General features: G+C 48.6%; 2 protein-coding genes across 2 annotated transcripts; both read left to right on the top strand.

Moving 5' to 3' along the window:
• Nucleotides 1–7,293: 7,293 nt before the first annotated feature.
• N7508_007432 (uncharacterized protein) lies at nt 7,294–8,939 on the top strand (the record flags this gene model as incomplete). Its single annotated transcript, XM_058465496.1, has 4 exons — nt 7,294–7,779; nt 7,831–8,202; nt 8,260–8,403; nt 8,460–8,939. The coding sequence occupies 4 exons, from the start codon at nt 7,294–7,296 to the stop codon at nt 8,937–8,939; spliced, it is 1,482 nt and encodes a 493-aa protein (XP_058317898.1).
• A 1,976-nt stretch (nt 8,940–10,915) lies between these two features.
• On the top strand, nt 10,916–14,859 carry N7508_007433 (ATP-dependent helicase dcl2; the record flags this gene model as incomplete). The annotated part of the gene is made up of 4 exons (XM_058465497.1): nt 10,916–11,016; nt 11,068–12,063; nt 12,127–14,285; nt 14,807–14,859. The coding sequence occupies 4 exons, from the start codon at nt 10,916–10,918 to the stop codon at nt 14,857–14,859; spliced, it is 3,309 nt and encodes a 1,102-aa protein (XP_058317899.1).
• Nucleotides 14,860–14,928: the final 69 nt, after the last annotated feature.

A 14,928-nucleotide genomic window follows, 5' to 3' on the forward strand; every position in this document is an offset into this window, starting at 1 on the left:
TGATCAGGCATGCTGCCTGTTTTTGTATTGCCGCGAAAGGCTGACTGATTGTGCGTGCTTTGTAATTACTGATGAGCGTAGGTTGATACCACGCGGAAACCCCAAAGAGCATCTGCGGGATGATCACCGCTTGGTAGATCTTCCGCATTGCATAGAGTGAGGCTCCCCACGTTGAACCCGCCAAGCTTCGTAGTGCGTGGAGAGAGACGCCGGCCTTGGTCACCGCTTTCTCGCGGTGATGGTGGAATTCTAGACCCGGATCCAGCCAATAGCCTAGGTACCGCTCAGCTGTCCTCGTCGCTTTCACGGTGTGCCCTCGTAGAGACAGCGATGTGTATTGTGGGTCGACTTCCCTGGTGTTTACAAAATGCACGAGTGCATACTTCTTCGGGTCAAAAACTGATGCATGCTTCTCGGCCCATTGGTCGGCTTTGCGGCATGCCGCTCTGAGTTTCTTGATGGTTTCGCGTTCGCTGTCTCCCTTTGTCATGAAGCAAACATCGTCGACCCACCCGTTGCTATTCACACCGTTAGCGCAGTTCTCAACGAGGTCTGCGTTGTAGATGAGATATAGAATGGGTGAGATCGGTGATCCTTGAGGGATGCCTGTTGGCGTCGGGATTCGGCCGGATGTGCCCTCGGGCATACGGATTCTTGTGCTTCTATTGGTCAAGAAGGCCCTCACCCAGGGAACGAAATGTCCCAAGCGACGTTTTTTGAGGTTGTGTAGTAGACGTTCATGGGAGACGTTGTCGTACGCTCCGGACACGTCCAGCATCAGCAGGGATACCACTGGCTTGCCCTTTCCCCATGCGGTTTTGATTCGGTCGATGATAATGTGGATAGCATGATCGGTGGATATGCCCTTTCGTCCGCCTAGATGGCTACGTGGGAGCAAGCCATTGGTTTCTGCTGCGTAGCTGATCCGTCGCGCGACAACTGCCTCCAAAAACTTCCCGAGCGTGTTCAGCAACGCGACGGGTCTGAAAGATTTTGCGAGCTGGTAGTCGCTTTTGCCTTGCTTCCGGAGCACCACCGTGATTGAGCGCTGGAAATGTGACGGGTTGTAGCCCGTTTTTATGCATGCGTTGAATAACTGGACCACTGTTTCTAGAACCACCGGTATCTCGATAAGCTTGTGCCAGAGAGAGTTTGGTATACCGTCTTCTCCGGGTGCTTTCCCTGCTTTCGCTCCTCGCACCGCCTCCTGTATCTCCTGAGCGGTGACTGCTGGAAATTCGATCTGCTGTGGGTACTGGAATGAGTCTGTGTCGGATAGATCGGCTGGCGGCGGTTCGGGGAAGAAGGCAATCCGGAATGCCTCTGCTTTTCGTTCCACTGTTTCCGCGAGAGTTCCAGGTATTTGGGGATCTTGCATTTTCAGCGAAGGGGTGATACCCTTCTCGTAGGCCCCGTCTCGGTTCCTTGCCCATTTAGCCAATCGCCACATACCCTGTGGGCCATCTTCAACGACCTGCTGGACTCGGTGCCGGTGCGCTCTTGACAAGGTTTTCTTGACGAGTCGCGTTTTCTTGTTGCGTGCTTCCGAGTAGCACATCCAGTCGTAGGGGTCTTTGGTTTTCGTATGTCTGCGACGGAGGCGACGAACTTCTTTGACCGCAACTTTACACTCGTCGCCAAAGTCGGGGTTCGACCATGCGGATGGTTTTGCCCATGGGGTTGAATCCTCGATTGCTGACTGTATCACTCCCATCAGCTCCTGGCATGTGGCTTCTATCTTTTGCGGATCTGCCTGGTATAAGCCTCCTGTCTGTAGACCTCCTTCGATCTTCTGGATAAGTTTCTGATCATCAGTTGCGCTCCAGTTTCTTCTCTTCTGCTGTACGGCGACTGGTGTAATAATATCCAGCACAGTTCTGATCGGGAAATGGTCGGATGCATGTTCGATGTCATCCGCTCTCTCGCAATTGATAAGCCTGCTGACAAGGTTGGATGTGATGAAGGTGAGGTCAATCACTGACGACTGATCGTTTCGAGACCAGGTTGGTCTGCCTTGTTGGGTCGTCAACTCGAGTCCCCATTCATTGGCGATCTCTAGGAGTTGCTTGGCCTCTTGATCGGCCCTGGTCCCTGATCCTCCCCATCTCGGGTGATGCGCGTTCATATCTCCAAGGATGATGTGTTCTCCATGGGGACGTTTTGACAGCTCGTTTCTTAGATGTCTAAGGGTATTGTTGCCCGGCCTATTGTAGATGTTGTGTATGAAGAGATCTCTCCACTCTCTGCCCTGATGAGCCTTTCTGAGCTTCAGTAACTGGTAGTCCTGTGAGACGAGCTGACACGACCAAGTGCTCGGGTCAAGCCTTTTAGACACAAACAGGCATACTCCCGGTTGGGGGAGATCCGGGGCTTGGACCTGATCGTCCTGGCCTTGGGTTGATCCGCCGGCAGCTGCTTTTGGTGGGTAAATTAGCTGGAATGTTGCCGTCGCTGGTTGATGTGTTGTGTGTTGTAGTTCGTTCTTCCATGGCTCCTGCACCGCGACGACGTCCGCTGCGAGGACGTTTTTGTCTCTGAGAAACATTGCCATCACTGGCCACGATTTGTGTACGTTATATTGAAGAATCTCAAACACTTTCATTGGTGAGTTTGCTCGTCATCACTTCGTTCGCTGGCCTCGTGCCATATTTCATCATTTGGGTCTTCGATTGTCGGTGTATCCGTCACAAAAATCGGCGGAGACGATCCGATTGGTATCGCTTGCCGCTGCCTGTATTTCAGAACCACCAATTTGCGGTATTCGGGTCCCTCCGGGTCCAGTTCCTCCTCGTCATCGGGCTCGGACGTGTTACCGGTCTCGTTGACAGTGGTGACCTCGTTGATGAATTGGGTAAGTTGGTGTTCCAGGCTATCCTGCTGAGTGTCAGGGTGGGGGAGATCGGCCGGAGTGGGTTGAATGCTGAGCCATTCATTGTCGTCTGGTTGCTCGTCCATGGTGTCGTCCGGCTCGCCTGTGCGGCGCCTTGTTGACCCTTGGCATGCTAGTGGTATCACTGTTGGTTTGGGATTCTTTGGCCTCGTTCTTGAGCCTTTTGGGCGACCAGGGCCTCTTTTGAGCTGAATAGGCTGGATAGGCTCAGTGTTCTCCTCTGGTGATGTTTCTACTTCTATTGCTGCAGCCTCCCCGTCGATTACAGCATCTTCGAGGTTCTGCGCGGGTTCTTCCCCCCGCTGCCCCTCCGAGGCGTGTATCGACGCTTCGAGACCGTTCGACGCCATGGGGTCTGCCCTGGTCGAGGTTGCTTCTTTGCCGGTGCTTGCTGCCACTCGGAAGTGCATAGGAATGCGGTGATATGCAGGGCAGTTGGCCAGCGCTTGTTTAGCTTCATTCATCGCCGCAGTCTTCACTGGACATTCTCGACTTGTAGGACGGTGTCCCTCGCCACAGTTGGCGCACTTCACAGGTATCGCTTGCCCCTTTGTCGACGGACACTCCCAGGTCGGGTGTGCGTCGGCGCAGTGGCCGCATTTGAAAACGTTGGGACAGTGTGACTGGATATGCCCCGGCTTTTGGCATTTTCTGCATAGCTTCATCCGCCCCTCGCGGCAGAATCGTGATGCATTATGGATTTGCTTCCCCCACACGACCCCGGTGATGATAGCACGATTAGCCACAACTGGACTAGTGAACTCGATCAGAATCGAACCCTCCGCCCTTTCACCCGGACGCGTCAGCCATCCCAGATACTGGATCTTGGAGTCTTCGCCCCAGTTGTTCTGTCTGAGCAGTTCCGCTGCGACGTCGGCCATCGTCTCCGGTGTACGCTTCATCGATTTCACGGGGATGTGGTATGCCACGACGCCCCACGACGGTTCCTGGATCACCGACCCAGGCCCAAAAGCCCTCAACCATGCTGGGTGCTTGCGAAGGACCTCTGCCCCTGCAGCACTGTTAGCTATCATCGCCACGTCACCCGAGGGCAGTTTGCGGGCTGCGACAAATGAGGCCTGCTTAGCCAGTACCCCAGAATTCTTCTGTCGGGCATTTGTCGTCCTTTGTCGTTCGGCCCGTTCAACCAGATCCTTCGGCGTCAATCCTCGGATCTGCTCCCGGTTTGGCCCTACTTTGACGATGACCTCCCGATCCTCGCGAAGTTCGATTTCCGGCACACCTGGAGACGACGTGCCGTTGCTCCGGGTGTTGGGTGCCACAGCCTTGGTTAGGTCGCGTTGCCATTCTCCGGCTCGGAAGCTACGCCACGCTGCAGCAGAGTTCGCCGCGGGTGTGGATAAAGTTGTCGATAAGGTGCTCGTTGTCTTTTCGATGGTGTCGATTCGCTGGTTCAGACGTTCGGTGTCGAGGTTGATTTTGGTCAGCGCCTCGAGCACCTTGGCCATCCCCTGGCCGTCGCCCCGTTGGGCGTTAAGTGCGTACTGGCGGACGGAGCGAATATATCCAGTGACATATCGGTCTTCCGTGCCACTGTTTTCGATGTGGTTAAGCACCCTGCGGGCCCCTTCCGCGATCTCGTCCATGGATCGGGGCGGGTCCGCGAGGGCCGTGATTTTTGGTGTTCCTCTCCTGACAGGGGGCAAATTCTGTGCATTCGCACCAGTCGCAATCGCCGCTGCCATCTTCCCTATGAAGCAGGTATCAGATGGTAGCGCTTGAAGTTACGACTACGGTAAACTAATTCTTGAGGTCCTGCGACCTCTGGTTGGCTAGATATTCCAAGAAAACGTTTTTGCCAAGAAAGGGTTGTTCCCCCCGCGACCGAAGACATTTTTCAAACTGGTTTCATTCTAAAGAGCCTGAGCGATGCCAAAAAACAAAGAATTCTACGCGATATTCACAGGTCGTATCAATGAGCCTACAATATTTTCATCTTGGTTGTTTTCCATATCTCGATCAGAAAATAGAACTTGATCTAACCGAAATGATAGGGGCGATGCGCATCCTCGCATGACCGGATGTCAGTCAGAAAGTAAAAGCTGTTATACTCTTCAAGAAGCACGCGCTTACATGAAAAGCATGGGTGCACGCAACCCCAAGGAGATCTTCAAGAGTGGAGCAGGAGAAACGACCCCTCTAGGTGGAAATGGATTCTATGCGGTGGCGAACGGAGCAAATCCTGGGATTTACCCTTTTTACCAGTAGGTGTTACTGAAATGCTATCGGGCAAGACGTTCATAGAGCTGATCAAGTCAAGTGGCAACAACGGTGCTAAGAATCAAGTGACCGGTGAGCCAGGCTCATGTCATAAAAGATTTAGAACGATGGCCCAGGCCAAAGCTTTCATTGAAGATTGGAAAGCATCATACACTGCAATTTGGTGTGAACTGATAAGAGAAGCTTTGGATGAAGGATTCAGACCTCGCGATATTCAGGCATTCAGACGCCACGAAATGAGTTTGATAGTCGAACAATTCTTATCTAGGCCTAGGAAGGAGAACGACACCTACGAAGTTGCGGAGCAAATGCTGAGCCTCTCACTAAAATGCTGCACGCTTGAGTGATAGAAATATGACTTGCTAGAAGCAGAGTCACTACTTCAGCAAGACCAGTAATTCAAACCTCCCTTGCCAATGTCTTAGGGACAATGGAACATCAACGAAGCGGCGAATGATGATTTTTCTACCAATGAAACTATTAGTTCTAAACGCCTTTCACTGATCCATCGTAATACAATTGATTAATTCTCTAGCGACGAAGACTTCTTCATAGGATGAATACGTGTCTCAACGAAATACGACCCAGAGAAGCATCAAAAACAAAGATTGGGGCAGCCGACTTTTATACTAGCACATCATGAATTGAAGTCTTCAGTTCAGTCAAGGTAAGAGATAAAAAAGGTACCATTTAACATGGGAGGAAGGAATACAAGTGCTTTTGACTATGCTTGCTGCACAATTGACGAGATTAGTGGCGTTCGTGAGGAGCTTGGGGGTGCTTGAGGTTGTTTGAGAGATTGGTGGCTAAGCTCGAGTTGCGGGGGGAGGCAGGAATTTTAAAGGTGTATTGCCGGCTTATTTCATGGAATAGTAGGGTAACGGTGGCCAGGCCAGTGTTGGATGTGGTTTTCATTGAATGGCCAGAGTACAGCAATACCCATACGTCCTATTTTATTGAACAAGGCACTCCACAAAACATTAGAGAGGAAACCTAATCACTCATGCCAAAAACCAGAAACTAATATAGCGAAACATAAAAGTGTGACAGGAAGCAACTTCCAGGCAAGGCAAGTAGGATTTGGCCAAACTTTACAACTAGATTGAAAAAGACATTCATCTAGAACTTAACTTTACAATCCTATTTTGTTGCCAGAACTTAGGCTTTAGCCATTTGAGACTTTTTTGCTCGCTGCCCACGGTTGATATCCGTTTGCCTTGTCCCTACTGAACGCTTTCCGCTTTCCTATCACTAACTGCGCTTCATTTTAAACTTATTCCAAGAAATCAACTGCTAATTAAGATCAGCATAGAGACGTTGGATGTTGTCAACAGAACTACAATCTATGATCTCTAGTGCACAGAAACATTCTTGCTCTGACACTAACTCCAAGTGGTTAGCCTATCACTAGGCAATAAAGTGCGTTTTGCATCCGCTAAACGTCTATAGGCATCTCAAACGTAGTGCTATTTCACTATTACAAGCAAGAGAATGCCGTAGTGCGGTTTGGTGGCTCGAGAGATGGACGTGAGTTCAGCGTAGATAACACGAAGCTAGATCCAACACAGGCTACTTGTGCTGAGAAAGGTTATTTCCAGTACACACGAAGGGCAATCACATTACTAAGGTCACCAATGTGGGAGGCCGTCAATGTGGGAGGCCGTCAATGTGGGAGGCCGTCAATGTGGGAGGCCGTCAATGTGGGAGGCCGTCAATGTGGGAGGCCGTCAATGTGGGAGGCCGCCAACGCAGGAGAGGGATGTCCTCCTTACTGACTTACGATATCGAGTGTGGCTTAGCGTAGTGAATGACATCCTAGGATTTATATGGATCTACCAAGTTGCCTGTTCCATTGTCCCCGCCGCATGAGATACCAAGCAAACTGGCCTAGAGATGCATAGTCAGAATTCTTAGATCTCTTGTGATCCAAAGCACGTAATGAGAAACTTTCTACACCGCCGTATCTTCCGCATATAGCGAGTATTGTTAAACAAGTACATGAGTGTAGGTTATAAATCAGAAAGACCCAGTAGCTAAGAGCAGTCCGAAAGCCCAGCACATATATTCCGAAAATGTCGAAGTCCAAATGCAAAGAACATCAGAGTGGTCTGTTACTATCAGTCCTCAATGTACCTTTTCAATCAATGAAGCCAAAGCTGACCATGGATGTAGATCCAAATCTAGCATATCACTTGACTCTTCTTGAAGACTCCGATGACCACAGTGACGAAGTCGTGCTAGCCCCTGTCTTTACGGGCCCAGTCCTCAATCAATCCGGCCAGATCCCATCCCAATTTGCCCTATTGGGAGGGTTGAAGAGAGTTCAAGCACCAGGTTTTCCAACTCCTCAGAACCAGCTTATTGAAAAAGATCCACGACTGTTCTTCAATGTTTCATCGCCATCGAGCACCTTCATCTGCGGTTCTCAGGGGTCGGGTAAAAGCCATACCTTGTCTTGCATACTGGAGGGCGGCTTGATCCCCTCTAAGGCTGGTAGACTTCCGAATCCCCTAACGGCTGTCGTATTTCACTATGACACTTTCATCTGCGATAACGGCGGTTCTCCTTGTGAGGCTGCATTCCTCGCGTCTCACTCTCAGATTAATGTCAGAGTTTTGTGTGCCCCAACAAACATTAGGACTATACGGGTAAGTGAAGCTGAGCCTTGAAAGTTTCATTACCTCTGATTTATATCCAAGGGGACCTACGCAAGGTTCAATATCAAGGTAGAGCCTTTGCAAATAGATCAGGCCAATCTGAATACCAAGCGCATGCTAGATCTTATGGCAGTGGGCCAAGATCAGGGGTCAGTACCTTTGTACATGCATACTGTCCAGCGTATTCTCCGGGAGATGCGCTTTTTGCAGCAAGAGCACGCATCCAAATTCGATTACCAAGAGTTCAAAAAGCGAGTTCTTGGTTCTGATCTTCTTCCTAGTCAACTTGAGCCCTTGAAGCAACGCTTAGAGACGCTGGAGAGCTTCATGCCTTCCCATCAAGCAAAACCAGCGAGTGGGATAAATAAGAAGAACGGAAAATCCCAAGCCGCAAGCTCGAGCTGGGCACCGGAGGTTAGACCCTGACAGTCAATTCTAGTATCGCAACGAGAGATTAACTTCTTTGACCAGCCATCACAATTGACGATCGTTGATCTTTCCTGTCCGTGCATCTCACCTGACACGGCGTGTTCTCTGTTCAATGTTTGCTTTGAAATATTCATGGAGCAGGACACAAAGGTTGGCCGAATAGTTGCACTCGATGAGGCTCATAAAGTTCGTCACTCTCGAATCAAATGTCATACTGATGGCCGTTGACGCACTGTGTATAGTATATGAAAGACTCAGTTGAAGCGCGGAGCTTTACAGATACCCTTCTTTCAACTGTCAGGTTGCAACGCCACCTTGGGGCGCGCATCCTTATTTCCACCCAAGAGCCGACAATTTCAAGCGACCTCCTCAGCCTATGCTCGGTTACCATTGTCCACAGATTTACCTCGCCAGCATGGCTACGCGCACTGCAAGGGCACGTGGCTGCAGCAGCTTTGGGGACACAGTTCAGTGAGGAAGCAGCGACCACCATTGAAGAAGAATCAGTCATGCCCGAGGTATCAGGCAAGCTATCATTGTTCTATCGGATTGTAAACCTTCGGGTGGGTGAGGCCTTGCTGTTCTGTCCTGGTGCGGTACTGGGTACTGCAGCAGAAAGTCCTAGCTCTCCAGACCTCAGTAGATTGGGTGCTGGATATCTAGTAATCAGGATTCGGAAACGATTGACGGAAGACGGTGGAAAAAGCGTTATATCATTGTAGTAAGCAACGAGTTATCAAATGATTTAGCTATTTATACATATCTGGACCACGACATCAGAATGAAGATGAACTGCTTTTTTTTTAGCTTCTATCAGACCTGTGATTACACAAAAATAACTCTAGACGAGCTTCGTGGCTCTAATTCACCTCTCCCATTAGCAATGAGGGAATAACAAACCCAATGCAGAGAATAAGCAAAGAGAGTTGACAGTCTCCCTGCGGGAAAATATGGCGTTTCATCCCCTTGGTCCAGTGACCACATAAAAAGACGTAATCCACCAACATGGCCTATGTGTTTACTCTAAAGCACAATTGCTCACAGAATTCAGACTTGAAACGCTTTCTTCTCCGAGTAAATAGCTCCAAGAAGGGCGCTTGTGGCCAAGGCAACATCGCTTGGCGAGCACTTACCGGGCGTAGAATTTTAGACCACATGCTCGTCAATTCCTGCACGCTTTGCTAAGTTCGCACGGTATATGGTACTGTTTAAACAAACCCTGAGCTTTAAGGTGTCTCGAATGCTATGATATTTTTACACGCTACTACGGAGAGGATCAACAAAGAGGCAGTTAAATAATTGATTAATGAACTTTTTGGTTACCATACCAGTAGGATGGACCGGGTTTACGCCGACTGATCAGAGGTGTTCGGTAGTATACTCAGTTCGACATGAAATGTTGCGGTATCAAGTCATTAGATTTATAAGAGTATAACAGTAATCACCTCGAGACAGCCCATCAAAAGCCTGCTGAGATCGGTCAGAATCATAACTACAAGAGTCCCTTACCTAATCGGATTAGCTCTCAATTTCCATCAAGCTCACGTTCGTCTGCTCCCGCGCAGCAAAGGGCATGGCTGTTTTCTAATACCAATAATTCTTGACAACTAATAAGCTTTCGGATAAAGCCATCGAATTCTTCGTCCGTGCTGATGATGAACATGAATAAGCAAGAGCCGCTCCAGTGTAAAGAACAATGACAATGTTTAGAATGATTTGCAAGCTATTTCGAACAGAAGGAAAAATGAAACATATCTGGCCTGATACCTGCCCGGGGACTAGGCATTTGACACTCATGATTCTGCATGTTGTTGCACGTCCACGTCGCACGATATGATTGGCGTAAGAGACTTCCGCAACAGACAGACTTATTCGATAAATCACATGCACTACTTCACTTATGCAGGGTGATATCCAAATTAAAATAAGAGAGAAATAAGTTTCAAACATAGCAGCCAAGTTTAAAACGCATATATCTCGGTTATGTTTGACTTTCTTGGTCATTTGTTCATTTTTCTTACAATACTGACCACTAGCATGAGCAACGTTCAGCCCCGCGCCTACCAACTTGAAATGTTTGAAATGAGCATGAAAAACAACATAATAGCTGTGGTAAGATATATCCCTCAACACGGTGGTGTTATAATCGAGTTTGAAAGCTGAACGGATAGCTACCAACGGGAAGCGGAAAAACATATATGTGCGTAGCAAATAATCTGCTATCAGATTGCCTCAGAATGACGTTTTAGTAGAGCTAGCATGCGAATTATGGCGGAACTGGAACGTTGCCAGGAACATCAGGCGGGCAAAACCCCCAATGCTATTCATGAGACACAACTAACATTGTCATCTTTAGATGGTGTGGTTCTTGGTACCGACCAAAGTCTTATGTAGCCAACAGTTGCAGTATATATCGCAATATATGCCCGCAGTTAGCATGAGAATGCTAACGGGGGATGACGGTGTCGACTGTTGGCGCAATCAAAAGATTTGGGACACGGCCCTTCAGGGAGTAAAAGTCGTCTTTTCTACTTATGCCGTCCTTTGTGATGCACTCACACACGGCTTTGTACTACTGCACCGACTGGCTCTGATTGTGTTTGATGAGGGTGCGAAATGAAAAGATCAAGACCTTACTCATCAAGCTGACAAGATACAAGCTCATCACTGTATGAAATCACATCCAGGAAACCGCATCATGCGCGATTTCTATCACGCGGCCCATGCGGCTAGGCCAGAGAAGTCAACCCTTCCCAGCATCCTTGGCCTCACAGCCTCAGTTGATGTAGCTAAAATCCCGTGCGCAAAGCTGTGACATGCTGAACAGAAATGCAACTAACGATTCTTAAGGGAGCTCGAGCAAAACCTGAATGCAACCTGTCGAGCCCCGTTGGTTCAGCATCAAGAACTGACGAAGAACGTTCCTTATCGAAATCTTACTAAGATCCTCTTCATCCAAAGTAACTGTGGCACAGTGGTCCCGCCTTCCTATCTGGACACACTGGAAGGGACGGTCATCCATTTACGTGAACACGGCAAAATCGAAGGTTATAGCATCCCTAGTGAACTCTCTAAGATCCCTTCGAAAGCGCGTGCTATTTGGTATCATCTAGGTGCGTGGGCTTTACGACACTTCTTGACAAAGAGTCTTCAGCAGGTTGCCCAACAGATTACTGAACACGAAAACACTTCCTCCGCTCCGTCATGTAATCAAAGATTTATAGCTTTGAGAGCTGCACTGAACAGTATTGTGGAAGGTGTTGATGTCCACCTACAGTCGACTGGCAGCATTTCTGATAAAGTAAAACGGCTCCTATCATTTTTAAGAGCAAGAGGCCACGCAGAATTTTCGGGTGTCATTTTCGTTCGAGAAAGAGTAACCGCTTATGTCCTAGCGGCGCTGCTTAATGCCCACCCATTGACGCAAAGTGCGTTCCGATGCGCGCCCTGTGTGAGCAGCTCTGTTCGATGTGAGTCTTTGTCTGTTGAAAGGAACGAAGACGTGATTCTACAGTTCCGCAGCGGCCTGAAGAATCTTATTATTGCTACCAGCGTGCTAGAAGAAGGTATTGATCGTCCAGCATGCCACCTTGTCATTTCATTTGATACCCCGGACAATATTACATCGTTCATACAGCGCCGAGGTCGAGCACGACAGGGCCTTTCCGAATTTGCTGTCATGGAAGCAAAAGATGTACAAACAATTTCCGCGTCTTCAAAGCAATATAGCGACCTCGAACTTCAGATGCAGGGTATATGTTTGGACCATAAACGAAGCCATCAGGGGTTAGAGGTGGACGACACAGAATCGGACGAGGTCTTTCTGCAACTACGGTTACACACAGGGTTTGTTTGTCATCTCTCGAAATTGTTTGTGTGCAAGCTAACGTAAGAAAACTTTATTTACAGTGCCCTGCTGACCAGCGAGAATGCCATACCTCATCTGCATCATTTTTGCACAACCTTGCGAAGCGAAACACTTGGCGAAACCCATCCCACATTTTCCTACAAGAAGAATGATGAAGGTCTGACACAATCAACGGTCTATCTGCCGAGCGGCATCGACCGTTCTCTACGGATAGTAGATGGTCACCATTGGTGGGGAACAAAGCAGTCCGCCCGACAAGATGCCGCCTTTCAGGCTATGCGTGTCTTGCATGGTCAAGATCTCATAGATGACCATCTTCTTCCTTTATTTTCGAACAATCCATCGACTAGTGAGATCCAGGAAACAGCTATTCTGGCAGAGCTCCCCCAAGTGGAAAATCTGATCAACTTTTGGAGAGGCATCCCGGGGCTTTGGACAGAAAGAATGCTGTACAAGTGCCGCATCAATTTCGCCGCGAACGGGAAAGACCGACCGGAACTTACAATGGCGCTTTTTACGCCTGTCAAGCTGCCGGTGAAGGAAGATCTAGATCTTTATTGGGATGATCAAACCACAATCACTGTTACCTTGCACCCTTTCAATATCGAAACTGCAGTTTCACCGTTCTCCAGATGCCTCATGCGGGAGATAACGACCCTACTCTTCCAATCGACGCACGCAAGTTCTGCACGAGAACAGTATCCAGACTTTTTGCCCTTTTTTACCCCAGACCTTCCTTTGCAAGATTTAGAAGAATGGCTCAGTGTCAACCAAGGATCCATCGCTATCCGTGGGGGCCGAAATAAAATACCGGTTCTTGCGCCATCAGGTTTTATCCGCAGCCCTAGCCTTCATTTTACTCCCCATGTTTTTGTGAGATGGATTCGGAGGCCAGATCCTGAGGGGCTTCTTATTGAATGCCGAAGATTTGGAAAGAGGAAAAATCTGCTTGAGCGAGGTTCATTATCTCACAGAACCCCACGCGACTCCGAGTCGTTCAATACAATCCGTGTAGCGGCCACGGAATGCACACTTGATTTCCTGCCTTGGGAGCTGAGTCTGGCCAGCCTCGCAATCCCGCCAATCATACAGCTTCTGCATCAACACCTGATGGCAAGTGAAATACAAGTCAAGATGTTCAAAGATCTGCCTATGATCGGCTCCAGCTATCTCAAAGACGCAATCACAGCTCCTTCTTCTCAATGGCCCAGCAATTACCAGCGGCTGGAATTTTGGGGTGACTCTATCCTTAAATGTGTGGTCGCTGTACATGCCTTTTCTCAATATCCTTTGTGGCACGAAGGTTATCTGTCAAGCTTTAAGGACCAACTCGTCTCGAATGAGAGGCTAACGTGCGCAGCCGCAAGTGCTCATCTAGAAAGGTTTATCTGTACTGAATTTATCACACAAAAGCATCCTATATTTTCACCAATCTTGAATCAATATCAAAATAGAACACTTCCTAGGAAGGTTTTCGCGGACGTGGTCGAAGCGCTCACCGCAGCTGCCTACGAATGTGGTGGAATATCGCTCTCCCAGCAGCTTCTTGGCATATTTCTCCCGGAACTTTCCAACATCTCAACCGAGTCAGAATGCACACAAACAGAAGACCACACCTTTCCGATCCACTTAGAAGAGAAGATTGACCTGTTGCTTGCCTTCAAGTTCCAAAACCGGGCTCTGATTTGGGAAGCACTCACACACCCATCATGGCAAAGAGACAACACAACTGGGTCTTATCAGCGGCTTGAGTTTCTGGGAGATGCCGTTCTTGACTTTCTTGTTTCAAAGAACCTGTACAATCGGCACCCCAAACTTGCGGAAGGTCAAATGACGGAGCTTCGAGCTGCCACGGTCAATGCCGACTTCTTAGCCTTCCTTTGCATGGAGCTCACCTTGACCGAGCCACACTGTTCGAAGCCAAGTTCGATACTGGATGATTTCGAAACGAGCATTCTGTCGAAAAATACTTCTTTGTGGATGTTCATGCGTCACGATGCTCCAGAAATCATCAAATCTCAGGCTTCATGCAGCGAGCGGTATCGAATACTCCGTGATAAGATCAAGCGGAATCTAAACAATGATGTTTCGTATCCCTGGGCCACGCTCGCTCAATTGGCACCACCCAAGTTCTACTCCGATATTATCGAGAGCACCATCGGAGCAATCTTTATAGATACCGGAGGCTGTATAGATGCATGTGAGCAATTTTTGGAAAGAATTAATCTGATAGCTTATCTTGGGCGTTTTGTGGGGCAGGCGGTTCTCCTACGGCACCCCAAGAACGCTCTGGATCGCATCCTTGGCAGCCGGAGATCAGATTTTCAAATGACACTGTTGTGATATGAGGCTGGTGCAGATCAGGAACCAAGCCGTACCGTCGGAATTAGCTCCGAAGTGTCTATATAGACGACTAAGTTGATTTCTAATCAACTTGGCTCATTGTTGTATATATAGGCTCATGTATCCCTCGGAAATAACAACTCAATTCATACCTCTGAACTACAACAGACACAAACGGATGATGGGCTTTACAACATCTGTGTCTGGCTAGAGGGAGAGAAAATTGCATCCATCAGCAAATGTTTCACAAAGAGCGAGGCAGTTGTGCGTGGTGCTGATGCGGCACTTGCACTTTTGTCACAAACCTGACTGCAAGTATATCTTTGTGGGTTAACCTCAGTTGTGCCACACATGATATAAGAAGATCCGGCGCGCTAGCCCTCACCCAAACCCAACGAAACTTCACTGTCGGTTGCATGGGCCTCATTTAACATCAGCTCTAGTATTCAGGAGATAAACGGAAATATGTTCACATAGTTTGCTTATGGTATGGGATGGTG

The sequence above is a fragment of the Penicillium antarcticum genome (assembly GCF_028974205.1).
Source record: "Penicillium antarcticum strain IBT 31339 chromosome Unknown utg000007l_segment0_segment0, whole genome shotgun sequence".
Classification (NCBI taxonomy): Eukaryota; Fungi; Ascomycota; class Eurotiomycetes; order Eurotiales; family Aspergillaceae; genus Penicillium; species Penicillium antarcticum.